A 19,673-nucleotide genomic window follows, 5' to 3' on the forward strand; every position below is an offset into this window, starting at 1 on the left:
AGAGAATAGTAAATCTGTGGAATGCTCGCCACAGACCAAGGTGGAGGCCCAGTCCATGCATATATTTAAGGCGGAAGTTGATTGTTTCCTGATTGGTCAAGCATCAAAGGATATGGCTTCAGTATGGGGTGTAAGGGGTTGAGTGGGATCCGGGATCAGCCATGATGGAATGGTGGAGCAGACTCGAAGGGCTGATTGGCCTAATTCTGCTCTTATGTCTTATGGTCTTATGGCATGATTTTAGTATCTGAGAAACTGCTGGCCCCCTGGAATTTTCATGCACAACACTCTCTAGAGTTTACAGAGAATGGTGTGAAAAACAAAACATCCTGTGAGTGGCAGTTCAGTGGGTGAAAATGCCTTGTCAATAAGTTCAAGTTACTTTTATTGTCATTTCAACCATAACTGCTGGTACAGTACACAGTAAAAACGAAACAATGATCCTCCAGGACCATGGTGCTACATGAAACAACACAAAACTACACTAGTCCACCTGAAACAACACAAAACTACACTAGCCCACCTGAAACAACACAAAACTACACTAGACTTCAGACCTGCACGGGACTACATAAAGTGCACAAAATAGTGCAAGACAGTACAATAATTAATAAACAAGACAGAAGGCACAGTAAAGGACAAATTACAATATAATAATAAATGATATACAAACGTTTGTAAATGTAAACAATGTTTTAGCAGGAATTGAGAAAGAAATGAGCAAAAATTGCAAAGGGAGTGGAGTGATGTTCCGGGGTGTGTGTGTGTGTGTGTGTGTGTGTGTGTGTGTGTGTGTGTGTGAGAGAGAGTGAGAGAGAGAGAGAGATAGATATATTAGACTCTGGGAATTGAGGAGTCTAATGGCTTGGGGCAAGAAGCTGTTACGCAGTCTGGTTGTGACAGCCCGAATGCTTCAGTACCTTTTACCAGATGGCAGGACGGAGAAGAGAGTTCAAAGGAGAATCTTGGGCGGTGGAGGGAGATTGTCTCTACTAAAGGAGGAGTAGGGCACTCCTTCCCTCCGCTAGCTTGCAGTTCATCCTTGGGCAAGGTGTAATGCCTGTTTAGCCTCCCCAATCAGGGTCACGAAAAGCCATGGGAGCAGGCGGTGGATGGTCATATGAGCATCTGGAGTATATCACAAGCCCTAGTTAAACAACCACTGATGCCAGGCAGACAATCTCTGAAGGGTAATTATAATAGTTGGGTTCACCTATATTGTAAAAACACTGCCCAGAAGGCAGCAATGACAATCCACTTCTGTAGAAGTATTTGCCACGAACAACCATGGTGAAAGACCATGATCACCCACAAGTTACAACAGTGGTATGCAGAAGAGCATCTCTGAATGGTAATCATGGGAGATTTTAACATGCAGGTCAATTGGGAAAATCAGGTTGGTAATGGATCTCAAGATAGTGAGTTTGTTGAATGCCTAAGAGAAGACTTTTTAGAGCATTTTGTCATTGCGCCTACTAGGGGATCAGCTATACTGGATTGGGAGTTATGTAATGAAGCGGAGGCAAGGTAAAAGAACCCTTAGGAACCAGTGATCACAATATGATTGTGTTCAACTTGAAATTAAAGAGGAAGTAAAGTCTGATGCAGCATTATTTCAGTGGAGTAAGGGAAATTACAGTGGTATGAGAGAGGATATGGCCAAAGTAAATTGGAAGGAGATGCTGGCAGGGATGTCAGCAGAGCAGCAATGGCCTGTGTTTCTGGGGAAAATGAGAAAGGTGCAGGACATGTGTTTTCCAAAAATGAAGAAATACTCAAATGATAAAATAGTACAACCGTGGCTGACAAAGGAAGTCAAAGCTATTGTAAAAGCAAAAGAAAGGGCATACAACAAAGCAAAAATTAGTGGGAAGATAGAGGATTAGGAAGTTTTTAAAAAGCTACAGAGAGCAACTAAAAAAATCATTAGAACTTTGAGACGCTCTATTTGGGGCATGTATTGTTTCTTGAACAAAAGAAAGATATAAAGTTGCTGCAGGTCCTTTTAGCGGCAAGTAAGAAATCAATCACTAGAAAGTGGCTAAATCCAATACAACCTACATTAGAAGATTGGCATGAAATTATCTTGGAAATATTTAAAATGGAAAAGATGACTTACTCTCTGAGAATTCAAAAAGAAAAATTTTATCAAATTTGGAAAAAATGGATTGAATATATAACTCCAAAGCGAGCAGACTTTAGATGACTCTCCTAATGATTCATACTGCTCTTCTCATCAACACAGTAATATTGCTAACATAAGCACCCCTGGTCTAAATGTTTACTGTTTTTGTTTTCTTTTTTTTGGAAAATGGAGAATTAACACAAGTAAAGGAAAAGATTTGGGAAAGGGATAAAAAAAGATAAAATTAAGTAAATAAGTACATAGGGATTGGATAATTATCTTTGGGGGTAGGAGCAAACATGAACAAGTTAGGATATAAACATCTACAATGGTAGTTACATAGGCTTACATACAACTACAATTTCAACTGCACATAATTATCTATTTAAGTGTCTAATTTCTTTTTATATCATCTTAATGTGTACTTAGGATTGTATAAATAATTGTAGTTATATACATATATTAAAAAAATGGAAAAAGTTATACATGTGAAAAAAGTTCATGATACTTGTGAATTCCTTATCCAAATAAAAATAAAAAATTTTAAAAAAATCATTAGAAGGAAAAGGATGAAATATGAAAGCAAGCTAGCAAATAAAATCAAAGTGGATAGTAAAAGCAACACACATCAAAGTTGCTTGAATTTCCAGCATCTGCAGAATTCCTGTTGTTTGTGGATAGTAAAAGTTTATTTTCAAGTATGTTAAAAACAAAAGAAAAATGAGAGTGGATATAGGACCCCTAGAAAATAAGGCAGGAGAAATAATAACGGGGGACAAGGAGATAGCTGATGAACTAAATGAGTATTTTGCATCAGGTTTCACTGTGGAAGACACTATCAGTATGCCTGATGATGTAGTGTGTGAAGGAAGAGAAGTGGGTGCAATTAGTATTACAAGAGAGAAGGTGCTCAAAAAGCTGAAAGACCTAAAGGGACATAAGTCACCCGGACCAGAGGAACTGCATCCTAGGGTTCTGAAAGAGGTAGCAATAGAGATTGTGGTGGCATTAGAAATGATCTTTCAAAAATCTTTAGGATCTGGCATGGTGCCAGAGGACTGGAAATTGCAAACATTACTCCACTCTTTAAGAAAGGAGGAAGGCAGCAGATGGGAAATTATAAGCCAGTTAGCCTGACCTCAGTGGTTGGGAAGATGTTAGAGTCAACTGTTAAGGATGAAGTGATGGAGTACTTGGTGACACAGGACAAGATAGTACAAAGTCAGCGTGGTTTCCTTCAGGGAAAATCCTGCCTGACAAACCTGTTGGAATTCTTTGAGGAGATTACAAGTAGGATAGATAAAGGGGATGCAGTGGATGTTGTATATCTGGACTTTCAGAAGGCCTTTCACAAGGTGCCACACATGAGGCTGCTTACCAAGTTAACAGCCCATGGTGTTACAGGAAAGTTACTGACATGGTTAGAGCAATGGCTGATTGGTAGGAGGCATCGAGTGGGAATAAAGGGATCCCTTTCTGGTTGACTGCCAGCAACTAATGATGCTCTGCAGGGGCCGATGTTGGGACCGCTTCTTTTTAGGCTATATATAAATGATTTAGATGATGGAATAGATGGCTTTGTTACCAAGGTTGCAGATGATGCGAAGATTGGTGGAGGCGCAGGTAGTGTTGAGGAAACAGGTAGGATGCAGGACTTAGACAGATTAGAATGGGCAAGAAAATGGCAAATGATATACAATGTCGGAAAATGCATGGTCATGCACTCTGGTAATAGAAATTAAAGTGCAGACTATTTTCTAAATGGGAAGAAAATACAGGAATCTGAAATGCAGAGGGACTTGGGAATCCTCGTGCAGAACACCCCGAAGGTTAACTTGCAGGTTGAGTCAGTGGTGAGGAAGGCAAATGCCATGTTAGCGTTCATTTCAAGAGGTCTAGAATACAAAAGCAAGGATGTGATGCTGAGGCTTTATAAGGCACTGGTGAGGCCTCACCTTGAGTATTGTGAACAGTTTTAGGCCCCTCCTCTTAGAAAAGATGTGCTGGCATTGGAGAGGGTCCAGAGGAGGTTCACAAGGATGATTCCAGGAATTAAAGGGTTATCATACAAGGAACGTTTGATGGATCTGGGTCTGTACTCGCTGGAATTCTGAAGGATGAGGGAGGGATCTCATTGAAACCTTTTGAATGTTGAAAGGCCTAGACAGAGTAGATGTGAAAAAGATTTTTCCCATGGTGGGAGAGTCTAGGACAAGAGGGCACAGCCTCAGGATAAAGGGGCGCCCTTCCAAAACAGAGATGAGGAGAAATTTCTTTAGCCAAAGGGTGGTGAATTTATGGAATTTATTGCCACATGCAGCTGTGGAGACCAGGTCGCTGGGTGTATTTAAGGCAGAGATTGATAGGTTCTTGTTTGGACATGGCATCAAAGGTTATGGAGAAAAGGCCGTTAACTGGGGTTGACGAGGAGATAGAAAAAATGGATCAGCCGTGACTGCATGGTGGAGCAGATTCAATGGGCCAGATGGCCTAATTCTGCCCCTATGTCTTGTGGTCTAACACATCAAACCTTGAAGTGGATGGGCTACGGCAGCAGAAGACCATGAACATACATTCAGTGGCCACTTTATTAGGAACAGGAGGTTTCTCATAAAGTGGCCATTGAGTGTGTATCGCAAAAATCAAGGCTCCAAGTAATGAACTCTGTTTAACCCCAATGGTATCAATCTTCCACTCCATCTACTTCTACCTCTTTGTCAATGAGCCAATTTTTAATCCATTTTACTACTCTCCTTTGAATCCCGTGGTCTCCTACTCTCCAAATAAGCTTCTACGTAGGACCCCATAAAAAGCTTTCCTGAAACTATGTAAATTATATCAAATGCACTGAATTTATTAACCCGACTTGTTGTCTCCTCTAAAAATTCAGTGTTATTCTTCCACAGCACATTGAAGGTCCTTGATTAATCCGTACCTTTCTGAACAGCTTGTATCATTCCTGGGCATTGATTCAAATAACTCACCCAGTAATGGTTAAACTAACTTGCCTGTAATTGCTCTGTTTATCCACTTCTCCATTTTCAAACAATGGTGAAAAATTAACAACCCTCCAGTTTTCTGGCACCATTCCCATATCAAGAGGGACTGGAAATGATGATCAGAACCTTCATAATTTCCTCTGTTGTGCTTTTTTTAAGCAGACAGTGACAATACTTCATCCAGACGTGGCAAGTTATTCACTTCGAAGATGCTATAGGTTCTTAATATTCCCTCACTTACCGTGTTTATTCAATTTAATATTTCGAAGTAGTCCTTTTACTATTTACAATTTCAGTATCATTCAGTATCATCCATTCCCACTGCCCCCCCCCACCCAAGAGGACTAGAATATAAAAGCAAGGATGTAATGCTAAGACTTTATAAGGCACTGGTGAGGACTCACTTGGAGCATATTGTGCAGTTTTAGGTCCCTTATCTGTGCTGAAATTGGAGACGGCTCAGAGAATGATATCAGGAATGAAAGATTTATCATATGAGGAGTGCTTAATGGCTCCAGGCCAGTATTTGCTGGAGTTTAGAAGAATTGGGAGGGGGAGCAGGGTGCGGGCAGGTAGATCTCATTGAAACCAATCAAATATTGAAAGGCCTAGATAGAGTGGACATGGAGAAGATGTGGGGTTGTCAAGGACCAGGAGGCACAGCCTCAGGATAAAGAGACATCTAGTTAGAACGGAGATGTGGAGGAATTTCTTTAGCCAGAGGGGGATGAATTTATGGAATTCATTGCCACAAACAGCTGTGGAGGCCAGGCCATTAGGTATACTTAAGCCAGAGATTGATAGGTTCTTGATTAGTCAGGGTATAAAAGATTATGGGAAGAAGGCAGGAGAATAGGGGTAAGAGGGAAATCGATCAGTCTTGATGAAATGGCAGAGCAGAATCGATGGGCTGAATGGCCTAATTCTTCTCCAATGTCTTATGGCCTTTCTGTAAGACAATTACTATATATCTACATTCTGCAACTCCGTATATGGGTTATCTTCTCAGGCTCTAATTTATTTCTTTACTTATGATTTTTAAATTTATTGTCATTATTTGGTTTTCCTTTTCATATTTCAATTTGTTGTCTTTTGAACATTGGTTGTTTGTCCATCTTTGTTTATGTGCAGTTTTTTCATTGTTGCGATTTTGTTTCTTTGTACCCACAAGAAAAAGAATCTCAGGGTAGTATATGGAGACATGTACGTACTTTGACAATAAATTTACTTTGAATTACTCACATTCCAAAGGCATACAGATTAGAGTCGATAAGTTGTGGGCAAGCGATGTTGGTGCCAGAAGAATGGTGGCAATTGTGGGCTGCCCAGCCCAATCCTCACTGATTTCATCTGACATAAACTATGTCAAATCAACTGTATTTTTCGATGTCCTTTCTTCAAGCTCCACCAACCACTCCCCTTTTCTCAGCAACATTTCCATGTGGAAGATGCAACATCTGCCTGTATACCTCCTTCCCTCCACATTCTCCAGGGACCCGATTCAGTCCTGTTCCCATGTCATGTGCTGCATTCTGTGCTCACAGAATGCGCTCTGTATTGGAGAAGCTGAAAGCAGGTTGGGTGACTACATCTAAGAAGACGTCCATTCAGTCTGTAAGGATGCCCTGAGTTTTCATCCTCCTGTCACCTTCACTCTCACCCTGAGCTCACCATGTCTGGCTTCCTACAGTGTTCCATGCCAACTCGAAGAACTGCAACTCATCTATCATTGAAGAATAGTGCGGCTGTTCGGAATTAATATAGAAACATAGAAAGCCTACAGCACGATACAGGCCCTTTGGCTCAGACTAGCACCGAACATGTCCCTACCTTAGAAATTACTAGGCTTACCTATAGCCCTCTATTTCACTAAGCTTCATGCACCTATCCAAAAGTCTCTTAAAAGACCCTATCATATCCGCCATCACCACTGTCACTGGCAGCCCATTCCACGCACTCACCACTCTCTGGGTAAAATACTTACCCCTGACATCTTCTCTGTACCTACTCCCCAGCACCTTAAACCTGTGCCCTCTTGTGGCAACCATTTCAGCCCTGGGAAAAAGCCTCTGACCATCCACATGATCAATGCCTCTCATCATCTTATACACCTCTATCAGGTCACCTCTCATCCTCTGTCGCTCCAAGGAGAAAAGACCGAGTTCACTCAACCTATTCCCATAAGGCATGCTTCCCAACCCAGGCAACATCCTTGTAAATCTCCTCTGCACCCTTTCTATGGTTTCCACATTCTTCCTGTAGTGAGGCGACCAGATGTAGAATATAAATGTAATAATTTCAGGTAATATTTTCTGCTCTCTCTCTCTCCCTCCCTCCATCACTCACCCTCTCCCTCTCTACCCCTCTCCTGCACTCTCCTTTTCATATTCTCCCTTCCTTTCCCTCTAACACCCTCTCCCACCCTCACCTTCTCTCTTCCCCACTTACCCTTCCCCTCCCTTTCTCACTCACCCCCTCTCTCATCCTCTCCCACCCTCACCCCTTCCTTCTCACCCTCTCTGTTCCTGTGTCTACTTTTCTGTCCTGATGTTTCATTTTCCCTTTCTATTGACCAGCTGTTCAAGTAATTGTGACTCTTCCCAAGCTATCACAGACATACCCTCTGTTCTTTCCAACTTCCCCTTCTCTGCATTCCTGTCCTCTCACTTTTCCAGTTCTATTGAAGGGTCCTGAACTTATTTCAGATTCTCTCCCACTCAGGCTGCTTAACTCCTAGATTTTCTTTCTTTTTCAGATTTCATAAGATCCTGGTTGAAACCATCTTCCGGCAAGACCACCAATTGTTCCAAGTTCAGTAGATGGACATCTGTGGGACCTCACTATGTACAAGTTAGTGCCCGGTTCTGTGCGACATTACGATGTACAAGTTAATGACAGGGTCTGTGCGACGTTACAATGTACAAGTTAATGACAGGTCTGTGGAACACTACGATGTACAAGTTAATGACTGGGTCTGTGGAACATTACGATGTACAAATTAGTGACAGGGTCTGTGGGACGTTATGATGTACAAGTTAATGACTGGGTCTATGGGATGTTATGATGTACAAGTTAGTGACAGGGTCTGTGGGACGTTATGATGTACAAGTTAGTGACAGGGTCTGTGGGACGTTATGATGTACAAGTTAATGACTGGGTCTATGGGATGTTATGATGTACAAGTTAGTGACAGGGTCTGTGGGACGTTATGATCTACAAGTTAGTGACAGGGTCTGTGGGATGTTACGATGTGCAAGTTGTAAACACAAAATACTCTGCAGAAGCTGGGGTCAAAGCAACACTCACAACATGCTGGAGGAACTCAGCAGTTCGGGCAGCATCAGTGGAAATGATCAGTCAACGTTTCGGGCCGGAACCTTTCATCAAGACTGAAGAGGGAAGGGACAGAGGCCCTATAAAGAAGGTAGGGGGAGGGTGGGAAGGAGAAGGCTGGTAGGTTCCAGGTGAAAAACCAGTAAGGGGAAAGATAAAGGGGTGGGGGAGGGGAAGCAGGGAGGTGATAGGCAGGAAAGGTGAAGAAGGAATAGGGGAAAGCACAATGGGTAGTAGAAGGAGGCGGAACCATGAGGGAGGTGATAGGCAGCTGGGGGAGGGGGCAGAGTGACATAGGGATAGGGGAAGGGAGGGGGAGGGAATTACCAGAAGTTGGAGAATTCAATGTTCATACCAAGTGGCTGGAGAATACCTAGATGGTATATGAGGTGTTGCTTCTCCAACCTGAGTTTAGCCTCATCATGGAAGTAGAGGAGACCACGTATGGACATACAGGTGTCCCCTGCTTTTCGAACGTTCGCTTTACGAAACCTCACTGTTATGAAAGACCTACATTAGTACCCTGTTTTCGCTAACAGAAGGTGTTTTCACTGTTACGAAAAAATCAGCGCACGATAAAAGGCAGCACGCGCCCCGAGCAGCCACTCTCCCCCCGGATTCGGAACTGCATTCTCGCTGGCATTGCTTAAACACGTGCCTGTGAGCAGCCATTAGCAAGTTGAGTTCTAAGGTGTCGGAAAAGCCTGAAAGAGCTCGTAAGGGTGTTACACTTAGCATAAAACTAGACATAATTAAGTGTTTCGATCATGGTGAACGAAGTAAGGACAACATGAGTTTGGCTTGTGGAAGCTGACGAAGATGGTGTTGAAGAGATTTTGGCATCTCATGACCAAGAACTGATAGATGAAGAGCTGATGCAATTGGAAGAGGAAAGGAAAACAATCGAAACCAAATGAGTAATGTTAAAGTACGACTTTAATTTTGAAAGGGTACGTCAGTTTAGGGGATATTTGCAGGATGGTTTGAGTGCTTACAAGGAACTGTATGATAGAAAAATGCGCGAGGCTCAGCAGTCAAGCAGGCCTTCCACATCAGCCACAGCAGACGACGAACCTTGACCTTCGACATCGAGGCGGGCAGACATAGAAGAAGATGAGCTGCCTGTTCTAATGGAAACAGACGACGAGATGACACCCCAGTGTCCCACCACCCCAACGCCCAGGCCGCGGACAGATACCGATTCGCGGAGAATGCAGCAGTAGCCGGGAGACACACAGCACATCTTTAAGAAAAAAAGCCGAAATAAACATACTAATTAATTAGGTGCCGCCCGACGCATAATTGTCGGCCCAGATCAGAGGCGACGCAATCGGCAATCGGCACTGATCTGGGCCGACAATTACGTGCCAGGAAGCACCTAATTAATTAGCATGTTTATTTTGGCTTTTTTCTTAAAGATGTGCTGTGTGCCTCCCGGCTACCGCTGCATGCTTCGCGAATCAGTATCGGTCGGCAGCCTGGAGGCTGGGGGCCACTGCACCACCCCGACCTCCGACGACACAGTCTAACACACCACCATCAGTGTGCTCCGCGCTTTCCCAATTCCGGTAAGTGATACTACACTGTACATAATTTCTACTTTATATCGGCTGTGTATTTTTATGTGTTATTTGGTATGATTTGGCAGCTTCATAGCTTAAAGGTTACTGCAGAGCGCTTGTGCCGTGTTTTTGCCAACAGCGCTTGCGTGAGATTTTCGCTACAGAGAACAGTTCAGGCAATGATTGTGGAAAAGTATTTCTACTTTATATAGGCTGTGCACTTACCATATCATTCCTGCTTTTACTATATGTTACTGTTATTTTAGGTCTTATGTGTTACTTGGCATGATTTGGTAGGTTATTTTTGGGTCTGCGAACGCTCACAAAATTTTCCCATATAAATAAATGGTAATTGCTTCTTCGCTTTACGATATTCCGGCTTATGAACCGTTTCATAGGAATGCTCTTCTTCGGATGGCGGGGGAAACCTGTATCCGAATGGGAATGTGAAGCAGAGTTGAAGTGAGTGGCAACCAGGAGATCCTGTCTGTTGTGGCGAACGGAGCAGAGGTGCTGATGTACAAGTTAGTAACTGGGTCTATGGGACGTTACGATGTACAAGTTAGTAACTAGGTCTGTGGGACGTTACGATGTACAAGTTAGCAACTGGGTCTGTGGGACATTATGATGTACAAATTAATGACTGGGTCTGTCTGTGGAACATTACGATGTACAAGTTAGTAACTGGGTCTGTGGGACGTTACAATGTACAAGTTAGTAACTGGGTCTGTGGGACGTTACGATGTACAAGTTAATGACAGGGTCTGTGGGATGTTATGATGTACAAGTTAGTGACAGGGACTACTGTTTAACAATTGGCTTTTCATTTTATCAATGGGTCAATGTTCAAGATGTGCTTTTGGGCACTTCTGAAAGACTCAGCACAATTGTTAATTAAAAACACAAGAGATTTTGCAGATGCTGTAAATTTTGAGCAACACACAGAAAATGCTGAAGGAGCTCAGCAGATCAGGCGGCACCTATGGATGGGGTCAATGTTTCAGGGTGAGGCCATTCTTGACCAGAACCATCAACAATTACATGAGGGGTAGAGGGGTGGATATGCATCTCCAGCAAAGTAAGTCTCTTGGCAGTGTGGAGGATCAGGGGGATCTTGGGGTCCGAGTCCATGGGGCACTCAAAGCTGCTGTGCAGGTTGACTGCATGATTAAGAAGGCATACAGTGCATTGTCCTTCATCAACCGTGAGATTGAGTTCAAGATTCGAGAGGTAATGCTACAGCTATATAGGACCCTGGTCAGACCCCACTTGGACTACTGTGCTCAGTTCTGGTCGCCTCACTACAGGAAGGATGTGGAATCTATAGAAAGGGTGCAGAGGAGATTTACAAAGATATTGCCTGGACTGGGGAGCATGCCTTACAAGAATAGGTTGGGTGAACTTGGCCTTTCCTCCTTGAAGCGATGGAGGATGAGAGGTGACCTGATAGAGGTGTACAGGATGATGAGAGGCATTGATCATGTGCATAGTCAGAGGCTTTTTCCCAGGGCTGAAATGGCTAACACGAGAGGGCAGTTTTAAGTTGCTTGGAAGTAGGTACAGAGGGGATGTCAGGGGTAAGTTTTTTTACGCAGAGAGTGGTGAGTACGTGGAATAGGCTGCCGGCGACGATGGTGGAGGCGGATACGATAGGGTCTTTTAAGAGACTCCTGGATAGGTACATGGAACTTAGAAAATTGAGGGCCATGGGTAACCCTAGGTAATTTCTAAAGTAAGTACATGTTCAGCACAGCATTGTGGGCAGAAGGGCCTATATTGTGCTGTTGGTTTTCTATGTTTCAGAGGAGGTGCTCCTTCCCTCTGCTACCCTATTGATCATCCCTGGGCAAAGTGTAGCATCTGCCTCGCATCCTGATCAGGGTCACGTGAAGACATGGGAGCAGGTGGTGGATATCATGTCCTGGTTCTGCGGCCACTGACACCAGGCAGACAATGGCTGAAGAGTATTGATAATGGCCAGGATTGCCCATCTTGTGAACACAAGAAGGCAGCAATCGCAAACCACTTCTTTAGCAAAAGATTGCCAAGAAGAATCATGGTCATGGGACGATGATCATCTATGTCACATGATGATGATGATCTCATGTGAAATTTGTTTTCTTTTGTGGCAAAACAGTGCAAAAATATAAATTACAGAATAAATAAATAAATAATGCAAAAAAAAAACAAAAAAAAAACGGAATAATAAGGCAATGTTTTGGGTTCATGCCCCGTTCAGAAACCTGAGGTCGGAGGGGAAACTCTGCTGACCCGAACTAATGATTTTATACCAGATGAACGTATTGAGATTTTTCAATTAGTCACTTTAGCTTCAACAGAAAATCAGATGCACAGAAGAAATATGGATTTCTGATCAGCCTTGGACAAAGTTACAACAATAAATCAAGGATACTACGGCTAGTTGAGGCCTTATAAACTACATTTTACAAATGATGCAATAACGTACCTGAGCATTCACAGAAAGTTTCAGAAGCTCCTCTGTCAAACTCCAGTTACTTTCAATCAGCTTCTGTGTTGCAGAAATACATTAAAATATTATAGCAGCTTCAGTAAACTCTTATTCGTACTTCTAACTTTGTTTTTAAATAATTATTAATTCTTTGTAATTGTTAAATGTTGTTCTTTTTTGTTGTATGTCGTATCCTGACCAACACAGCACAGCAAATTTCTAATACATGTAAATTATATTTGCCAAATAAAGTTCATCCTTGATCTCATCGCCATGAGCAATTTACGAGTTAAATTTAAACTACATTCATTTTTCACCACAGTAACTACGATCAGTTTTAACTAGCCACAAACTAAGAGTGCAAACATGTTATTTGCTAATCAAAAAACTTTTTAAGGGCAAGTAAGTAAAATGTTAAACAGCAGTAAGTTTAATATATACTTATGCATACTTTATTTCATATCCATATACCGAACATTATTTTTGAGACCATAAGGTATAGGAGCAGATCAAGGCCATTTGGCCCATTGAGTCTGCTCGCCACTTCATCGAGTGATCCAATTTTCCTCTCAGCCTTATCTCCTGCCTTTCCCCATAACTCTTTATGCCCTGACCAATCAATGATCTAGAAACCTCTGCCTTAAATATACTCAAAAGACCACAGCCATCTGTAGCAATGAATTCCACAGATTCACCACTCTCTGGATAAAGAAATTCTTCCTCATCATTTTTTATTCTGTAAAGTTATTAAATGTTGCTGTTTTTGGTTGTGTCACACCAACACACCACAGTACGTTCCTAATACATGTAAATACATACGGCGAGTAAAGTTGAAAAGATATATTTTTAAAATGAACGTAGATCTAAACTTCTATTTGCAATCTTATTTCTGTAGGTTATCAGAACGAAACGGTTGAAATTGTTGCCAGACTGTTAGCACGCAAAGAGTTGGATGTGATACACACACTCTGGATGGTAAGGTGTATGCCACTTCAGCTCAAGTTGCTAAAGAGATGCAGGATGAGCTGACGTTCATGGAGGTAAATATATCTGGCAGATGTTGGAAAACTCAGAGGATGCAGCAAGCAGCAGAATCAGTTGTGGGCCATTTATTTACATATGTAAATTGCCAGGCACCTGGCCCTGCCTCACATCAGTGATGCCTTCTTTGCTTGTCGGAGCTGAGGAAACAGGTGTGAAAGCTGCACACTCTTAGGAAGATAGGACAAGAGATGCCTTGTAGGACAGGCAAGTAAGCAGCTTACAAGTTTATTCTCATCTCACGGTACATGTATTAGACCATAATATATAGTAGCAGAATTAGCCCATTTGGTTCATCAAGTCTGCTCTGTCAATTCAACATGGCTGATCCAATTTTCATCTCTGCACAAATCTCCAGTCTTCATACCTTGACCTATCAACAATGTCAAACTCTGCCTTAAATATGCATAAAGACTTGGCTTCCACAGCTGCTTGTGGCAAAGAATTCACAGATTCACCCAATTGGTCCCAACACAGACCCCTGTGGAACACCACTAGTCACCGGCAGCTAACCAGAAAAGGCTCTCTTTTCTCCCACAGTTTGCCTCTTGTCAATCAGCTACCGCTTTATCCACGCTAGAATCTTACCTGTAAAACCATGGGCTCGTAGCTTGTTAAACAATCTCATGTGTGCTACCTTGTCAAAGGCCTTCTGAAAATCCACCGACACAACATCAAACAATTTTCCTTTGTCTGTCCTGCTTGTTATTTCTTCAAAGACTTCCAACAAATGTCCTTGACTATGATCTATTTTATCCTGTGCATCTACCTACCCTGAGACATCATCCTTAGGAATCAATATCTTCCCAACCACTGGGGTCAGACTGACTGGCCTATAGTTTTCCTTCTTCTGCCTCTCTCCCTTCTACAAGAGTGGAGTGACATTTGCTATTCTCCAGTCTTCCAGAACCATTCCAGAATCTATTGATTCTTGAAAGATCATTACTAATGCCTCCACAATCTCTTCAACACATTGTTCAAAACCCTGGGGTGTACACCATTAGATCCAGGTGACTTATCTATCTTCAGACCTTTCAGTTTCCCAATAACCTTGTCAATTGTAATAGTAAGTTCACACCTTTATGACCCCTGACACCTGGAACTTCCACTATCCTGCTAGTGCCTTCCACTGTGAAGACTGATGCATCTCATCCGCCATTTCATTGTTCCCCATTACTGCATTCCCAGCAACACACATCAAAGTTGCTGGTAAACGCAGCAGGCCAGGCAGCATCTATTGGAAGAGTTTCAGTCGACGTTTCAGGCCGAGACCCTTCGTCAGGACTAACTGAAGGAAGAGTTAGTAAGAGATTTGAAAGTGAGAGGGGGAGGGGGAGATCCAAAATGATAGGAGAAGACAGGAGGGGGAGGGATGGAGCCAAGAGTTGGACAGGTGGTTGGCAAAGGGGATAGGAGAGGATCATGGGACAGGAGATCCGGGGAGAAAGACGGTGGGGTGGAACAGAGGATGGGCAAGGGGTATAGTCAGAGGGACAGAGGGAGAAAAAGGAGAGTGAGAGAAAGAATGTATGTATAAAAATAAATAACGGATGGGGTACTAGGGGGAGGTGGGGCACTAGCGGAAGTTAGAGAAGTCGATGTTCATGCCATCAGGTTGGAGGCTACCCAGACGGAATATAAGATGTTGTTCGTCCAACCTGAGTGTGGCTTCATCTTTACAGTAGAGGAGGCCGTGGATGGACATGTCAGAATGGGAATGGGACGTGGAATTAAAATGTGTGGCCACTGGGAGATCCTGCATTCTCTGGCGGACAGAGCGTAGGTGTTCAGCAAAGCGATCTCCCAGTCTGCATCGGGTCTCGCCAATATATAGAAGGCCACATCGGGAGCACTGGACACAGTACATCACCCCAGCCGACTCACAGGTGAAGTGTCGCCTCACCTGGAAGGACCGTCTGGGGCCCTGAATGGTGGTAAGGGAGGAAGTGCATCTCTCCCATTTCACACACATCTGCTCTCACTCCATCCTCCCGCCGCCCCACTAACAATAGGGTTCCCCTGGTCCTCACCTACCACCCCACCAGCCTCCGGGTCCAACATATTATTCTCCGCAACTTCCGCCACCTCCAACGGGATCCCACCTCTAAACACATCTTTCCCTCCCCCCCTCTCTCTGCTTTCCGCGGGATCGCTCCCTACGCGACTCCCTTGTCCATTCGTCCCCCCCCATCCCTCCCCACTGATCTCCCTCCTGGCACTTATCCTTGTAAGCGGAACAAGTGCTACACATGCCCCGACACTTCCTCCCTTACCACCATTCAGGGTCCCAGTCAGTCCTTCCAGGTGAGGCGACACTTCACCTGTGAGTCGGCTGGGGTGATATACTGCGTCCGGTGCTCCCAATGTGGCCTTCTATATATTGGCGAGACCCGACGCAGACTGGGAGATCGCTTTGCTGAACACCTACGCTCTGTCCGCCAGAGAAAGCAGGATCTCCCAGTGGCCACACATTTTAATTCCACGTCCCATTCCCATTCTGACATGTCCATCCACGGCCTCCTCTACTGTAAAGATGAAGCCACACTCAGGTTGGACGAACAACATCTTATATTCCGTCTGGGTAGCCTCCAACCTGATGGCATGAACATCGACTTCTCTAACTTCCGCTAGTGCCCCACCTCCCCCTAGTACCCCATCCGTTATTTATTTTTATACACACATTCTTTCTCTAACTCTCCTTTTTCTCCCTCTGTCCCTCTGACTATACCCCTTGCCCATCCTCTGTCCCCCCTCCATCTTTCTCCCCGGTTCTCCTGTCCTATGATCCTCTCCTATCCCCTTTGCCAATCACCTGTCCAGCTCTTGGCTCCATCCCTCCCCCTCCTGTCTTCTCCTATCATTTTGGATCTCCCCCTCCCCCTCTCACTTGCAAATCTCTTACTAACTCTTCCTTCAGTTAGTCCTGACGAAGGGTCTCGGCCTGAAATGTCGACTGAAACTCTTCCAATAGATGCTGCCTGGCCTGCTGCGTTTACCAGCAACTTTGATGTGTGTTGCTTGAATTTCCAGCATCTGCAGAATTCCTGTTGTTACTACATTCCCAGGATCAATTTCCAGCTGTTCGATATCCACTCTCGCTTCTCTTTTATACTTCATGTATCTGAAGAAACTTTTGGTATCCCCTTTAATATTATTAGCTGGCTTACTTTTGTATTCCATCCTTACCTTCTTAATGTCTTTTTTAGTTGTCTTCTGTTGAGTTTTAAAGTCTTCCCAAACTCTAACTCCCACTGAACTTTGCTCTATTATATGCCCTGTCTGAAATTTTTATGTTGGCTTTGACTTTTCTTGTTAGCCACAGTTATGTCATCTTGCCTTTCGAATACTTCTTCCTCTTTGGGATGTATATATCCTGTGCCTTCTGAATTGCTTCCAGAAATTCCAGCCATTGCTGCTCTGCCGTCAACGCTGCCAGTGTTTTTTTCCAATCAGTTCTGGCCAACACCTCTCTCAAGCCTCTGTAATTTCCTTTACTTCACTGTAATACGAATACAGAAGACTTTGGCTTCTCCTTTACAAATTTCAGGGTGAATTCAATCATATTATGTTCACATGCCCCTTAGGATTCTTTTACCTTAAGATCTCTAATCTATTCCGGTTCACTACATAACACCCAATTCAGAATAGCTGATACCCTAGTGGGCTCAACCATGAGTCACTCTGAAAAGCCATCTCGTATGCACTCTAGATACTTCCCCTCTTGGAATCCAGCACCAACCTGACTTTCTCAATCTACCTGCATATTGGAGTCCCCCATGACTATTGTAAAATTGCCCTTTTGGTATGCATTTTCCATCTCCCATTGTAATCTGTACACCATATTCTTACTATTGTTTGGAGGTCTTTTTACAACTCCCACCAGGGTCTTTTTACCCTTGCAGTTCCTTAGCTCTATCCACAATGATTCAACACCTACCAACCCTATGTCACCTCATTCTAATTATTTAATTTCACTTTTTACCAACAGAGACATGCCACCCCCTCTGCCTTCCTGCCAGTCCTTTCGATACAATGTGTATCCTTGGACATTAAACTCCCAGCTATAATTTTCTTTCAGCCATGATTCAGTGATGCCTACAATATCGTACATGCTAATCTGTTCAGCTACCTGATTTAATATACTGCACGCATTCAAATATAACACCTTCAGTCCAACATTTGCCCTTTTCGATTTTATCTGCCTTTTACGTTGCAACTCATCCTATGGACTGTAATTTTGCCCTATCATCACCCTCTCCTTGCTAGGAGTCTCTCTACACATTGCCTCTGTTTGCAAACCAGCACTATCACGCTGGTTCCCATTCCCCTGCCAAATTAGGTTAAGCCTACCCAAGCAACTCCTGCCAACCAGCCCACAAGGGTATTGGATCCCCTTGGGTTCAGGTGTAACCCGTCCCATTTGTACCTTCCGCAGAAGAGATTCCAATGATGTGGATAGTCAGAGGTTGAAATGGCTAGCACGAGAGGGCACAGTTTTAAGGTGTTTGGAGGTAGGTACAGAGATGTCAGGGGTAAGTTTTTTATGCAGAGAGTGGTGAGTGCATGGGATGGGCTGCTGGCGGCGGTGGCGGAGGCGGAAACGATGGGGTCTTTAAAGAGTCTCCTGGATGGCTACATGGAGCTTAGAAAAATAGAGGGCTATGGGTAAAGCCTAGGCAGTTCTAAGATAGGGACATGTTCGGCACAGCTTTGTGGGCCGAAGGGCCTGTATTGTGCTGTATGTTTTCTATATTTCTATAAATCCTCAGCCATGCACTCATCTGCCAAATCATCCTATTCTTTCCCTCACTGACACATGGCACGGACAGCAGAGATTACTACCCTGTAGGTCCTGTTTCTCAACTTTTTACCTCACTCCCTAAAATCTCTCTTCAGGACCACCTCACGTTGTCTACCTCTGTCATTGGTGCCAATATGTACCAAGACTTCTGGCTGTTCACCCTCGCCCTTGAGAATCCCATGAACCCGATCTGATACATCCCTGACCCTGGCACCAGGGAGGCAACATGCCATCTGGGTGTCCCCTATCGCGTCCACAGAACCTCGCCTTTGCTCCTCTGACTGAGGAACCTCCTTAAAACCCTGCAGTCCTCCTCACCTCTGTGTTCTTCTGAGCCACAGAACCAGACTCATTGGCTCTGTGGCTCCCCAGGCAGGCCGTCCCTCTCGACAGCATCTGAAGTTGCATATTATTGAAGGAAATCAACACAAGCGTACTCTCCACTGACTATGCATTTCCCCTCCTCCCCCAGAGGTTTACCCAGTTACCTGTCTCCTACAACCTAAGGGTGACTTGCCTCCCTTGTAGCTCCTGTCTATTCTCCTGTATGAGTTGAAAGTCATCTAGTTACAGCTGTAGTTCTTTAATATGTTCTCTCAGGAGCTGCAACTCAATGCACCTGGTGCAGATTTGCTAATCTGGGAGACTGGAGGTCTCCCAGACTTCCCACATCCCACACAGAGTACAATACACTGTCCCTGGAGCCTTTCTCACTGAAATTCTATGCCCCTACAGATGAGGAATAAACAAATAAGAACAGAGAGAGAGTAACTTACAAGTTACTTTACCTCAGCCAAGACTGATCTGATTAGTCTCACAGCCTGAGGGAAGAAGCTGTTAACCAATCTGACTGTCCTAGTCCTGACACCCCTGTATCTCCTTCCTGACAGTAGTGGGTCGGAGAGATTGTGGATGGGTGGCAGAGATCCTCAACAATGCTTCAGGCCCTTCGTCTACAACGCTCTTGATAAATGTCACAAATGGGGCGGGGGCGGGGGTGGGGGGGGTGTAGGGAGATCCTCTCTACTGTTGCTCGCAATGCAAGGGTTCTAGTTTCATTATGGCAGCTCAAATGCCTTTTCTACATGTTCAGTGGATACGAGCCAGAAATACCCAGATGCTACCTGACCTGCTCTTGCCAAGTTGGCATCTGCCTCAATTCATAGAAGTGTTTGTAGTCCAATTATATCAAAATTTGTTAATGTCTTGTGGAACTCAGCAGGTCAGGCAGCATCCGTGGAAAAGATCGGTCGACATTTCGGTCCGGAACCCTTCGTCAGGACTGTAGAGGGAAGGGGCAGAGGCCCTATAAAGAAGATGGGGGAGGGTGGGAAGGAGAAGG

The 19,673-nt window shown here is 44.0% G+C and overlaps 1 protein-coding gene across 2 annotated transcripts in view; it reads right to left on the minus strand.

Moving 5' to 3' along the window:
• mms22l (MMS22-like, DNA repair protein) overlaps window positions 1–19,673 on the minus strand; it is a 246,989-nt gene that overhangs the window by 169,330 nt on the left and 57,986 nt on the right. For both annotated transcript variants that reach the window (XM_072251674.1, XM_072251675.1), the window contains exon 11: window positions 12,487–12,549. In XM_072251674.1, the coding sequence (XP_072107775.1) occupies window positions 12,487–12,549 (63 nt within the window). The remainder of the gene's footprint in view (window positions 1–12,486; window positions 12,550–19,673) is intronic.

This window comes from Mobula birostris, chromosome 2 (assembly GCF_030028105.1).
Source record: "Mobula birostris isolate sMobBir1 chromosome 2, sMobBir1.hap1, whole genome shotgun sequence".
NCBI classification, from domain to species: domain Eukaryota; kingdom Metazoa; phylum Chordata; class Chondrichthyes; order Myliobatiformes; family Myliobatidae; genus Mobula; species Mobula birostris.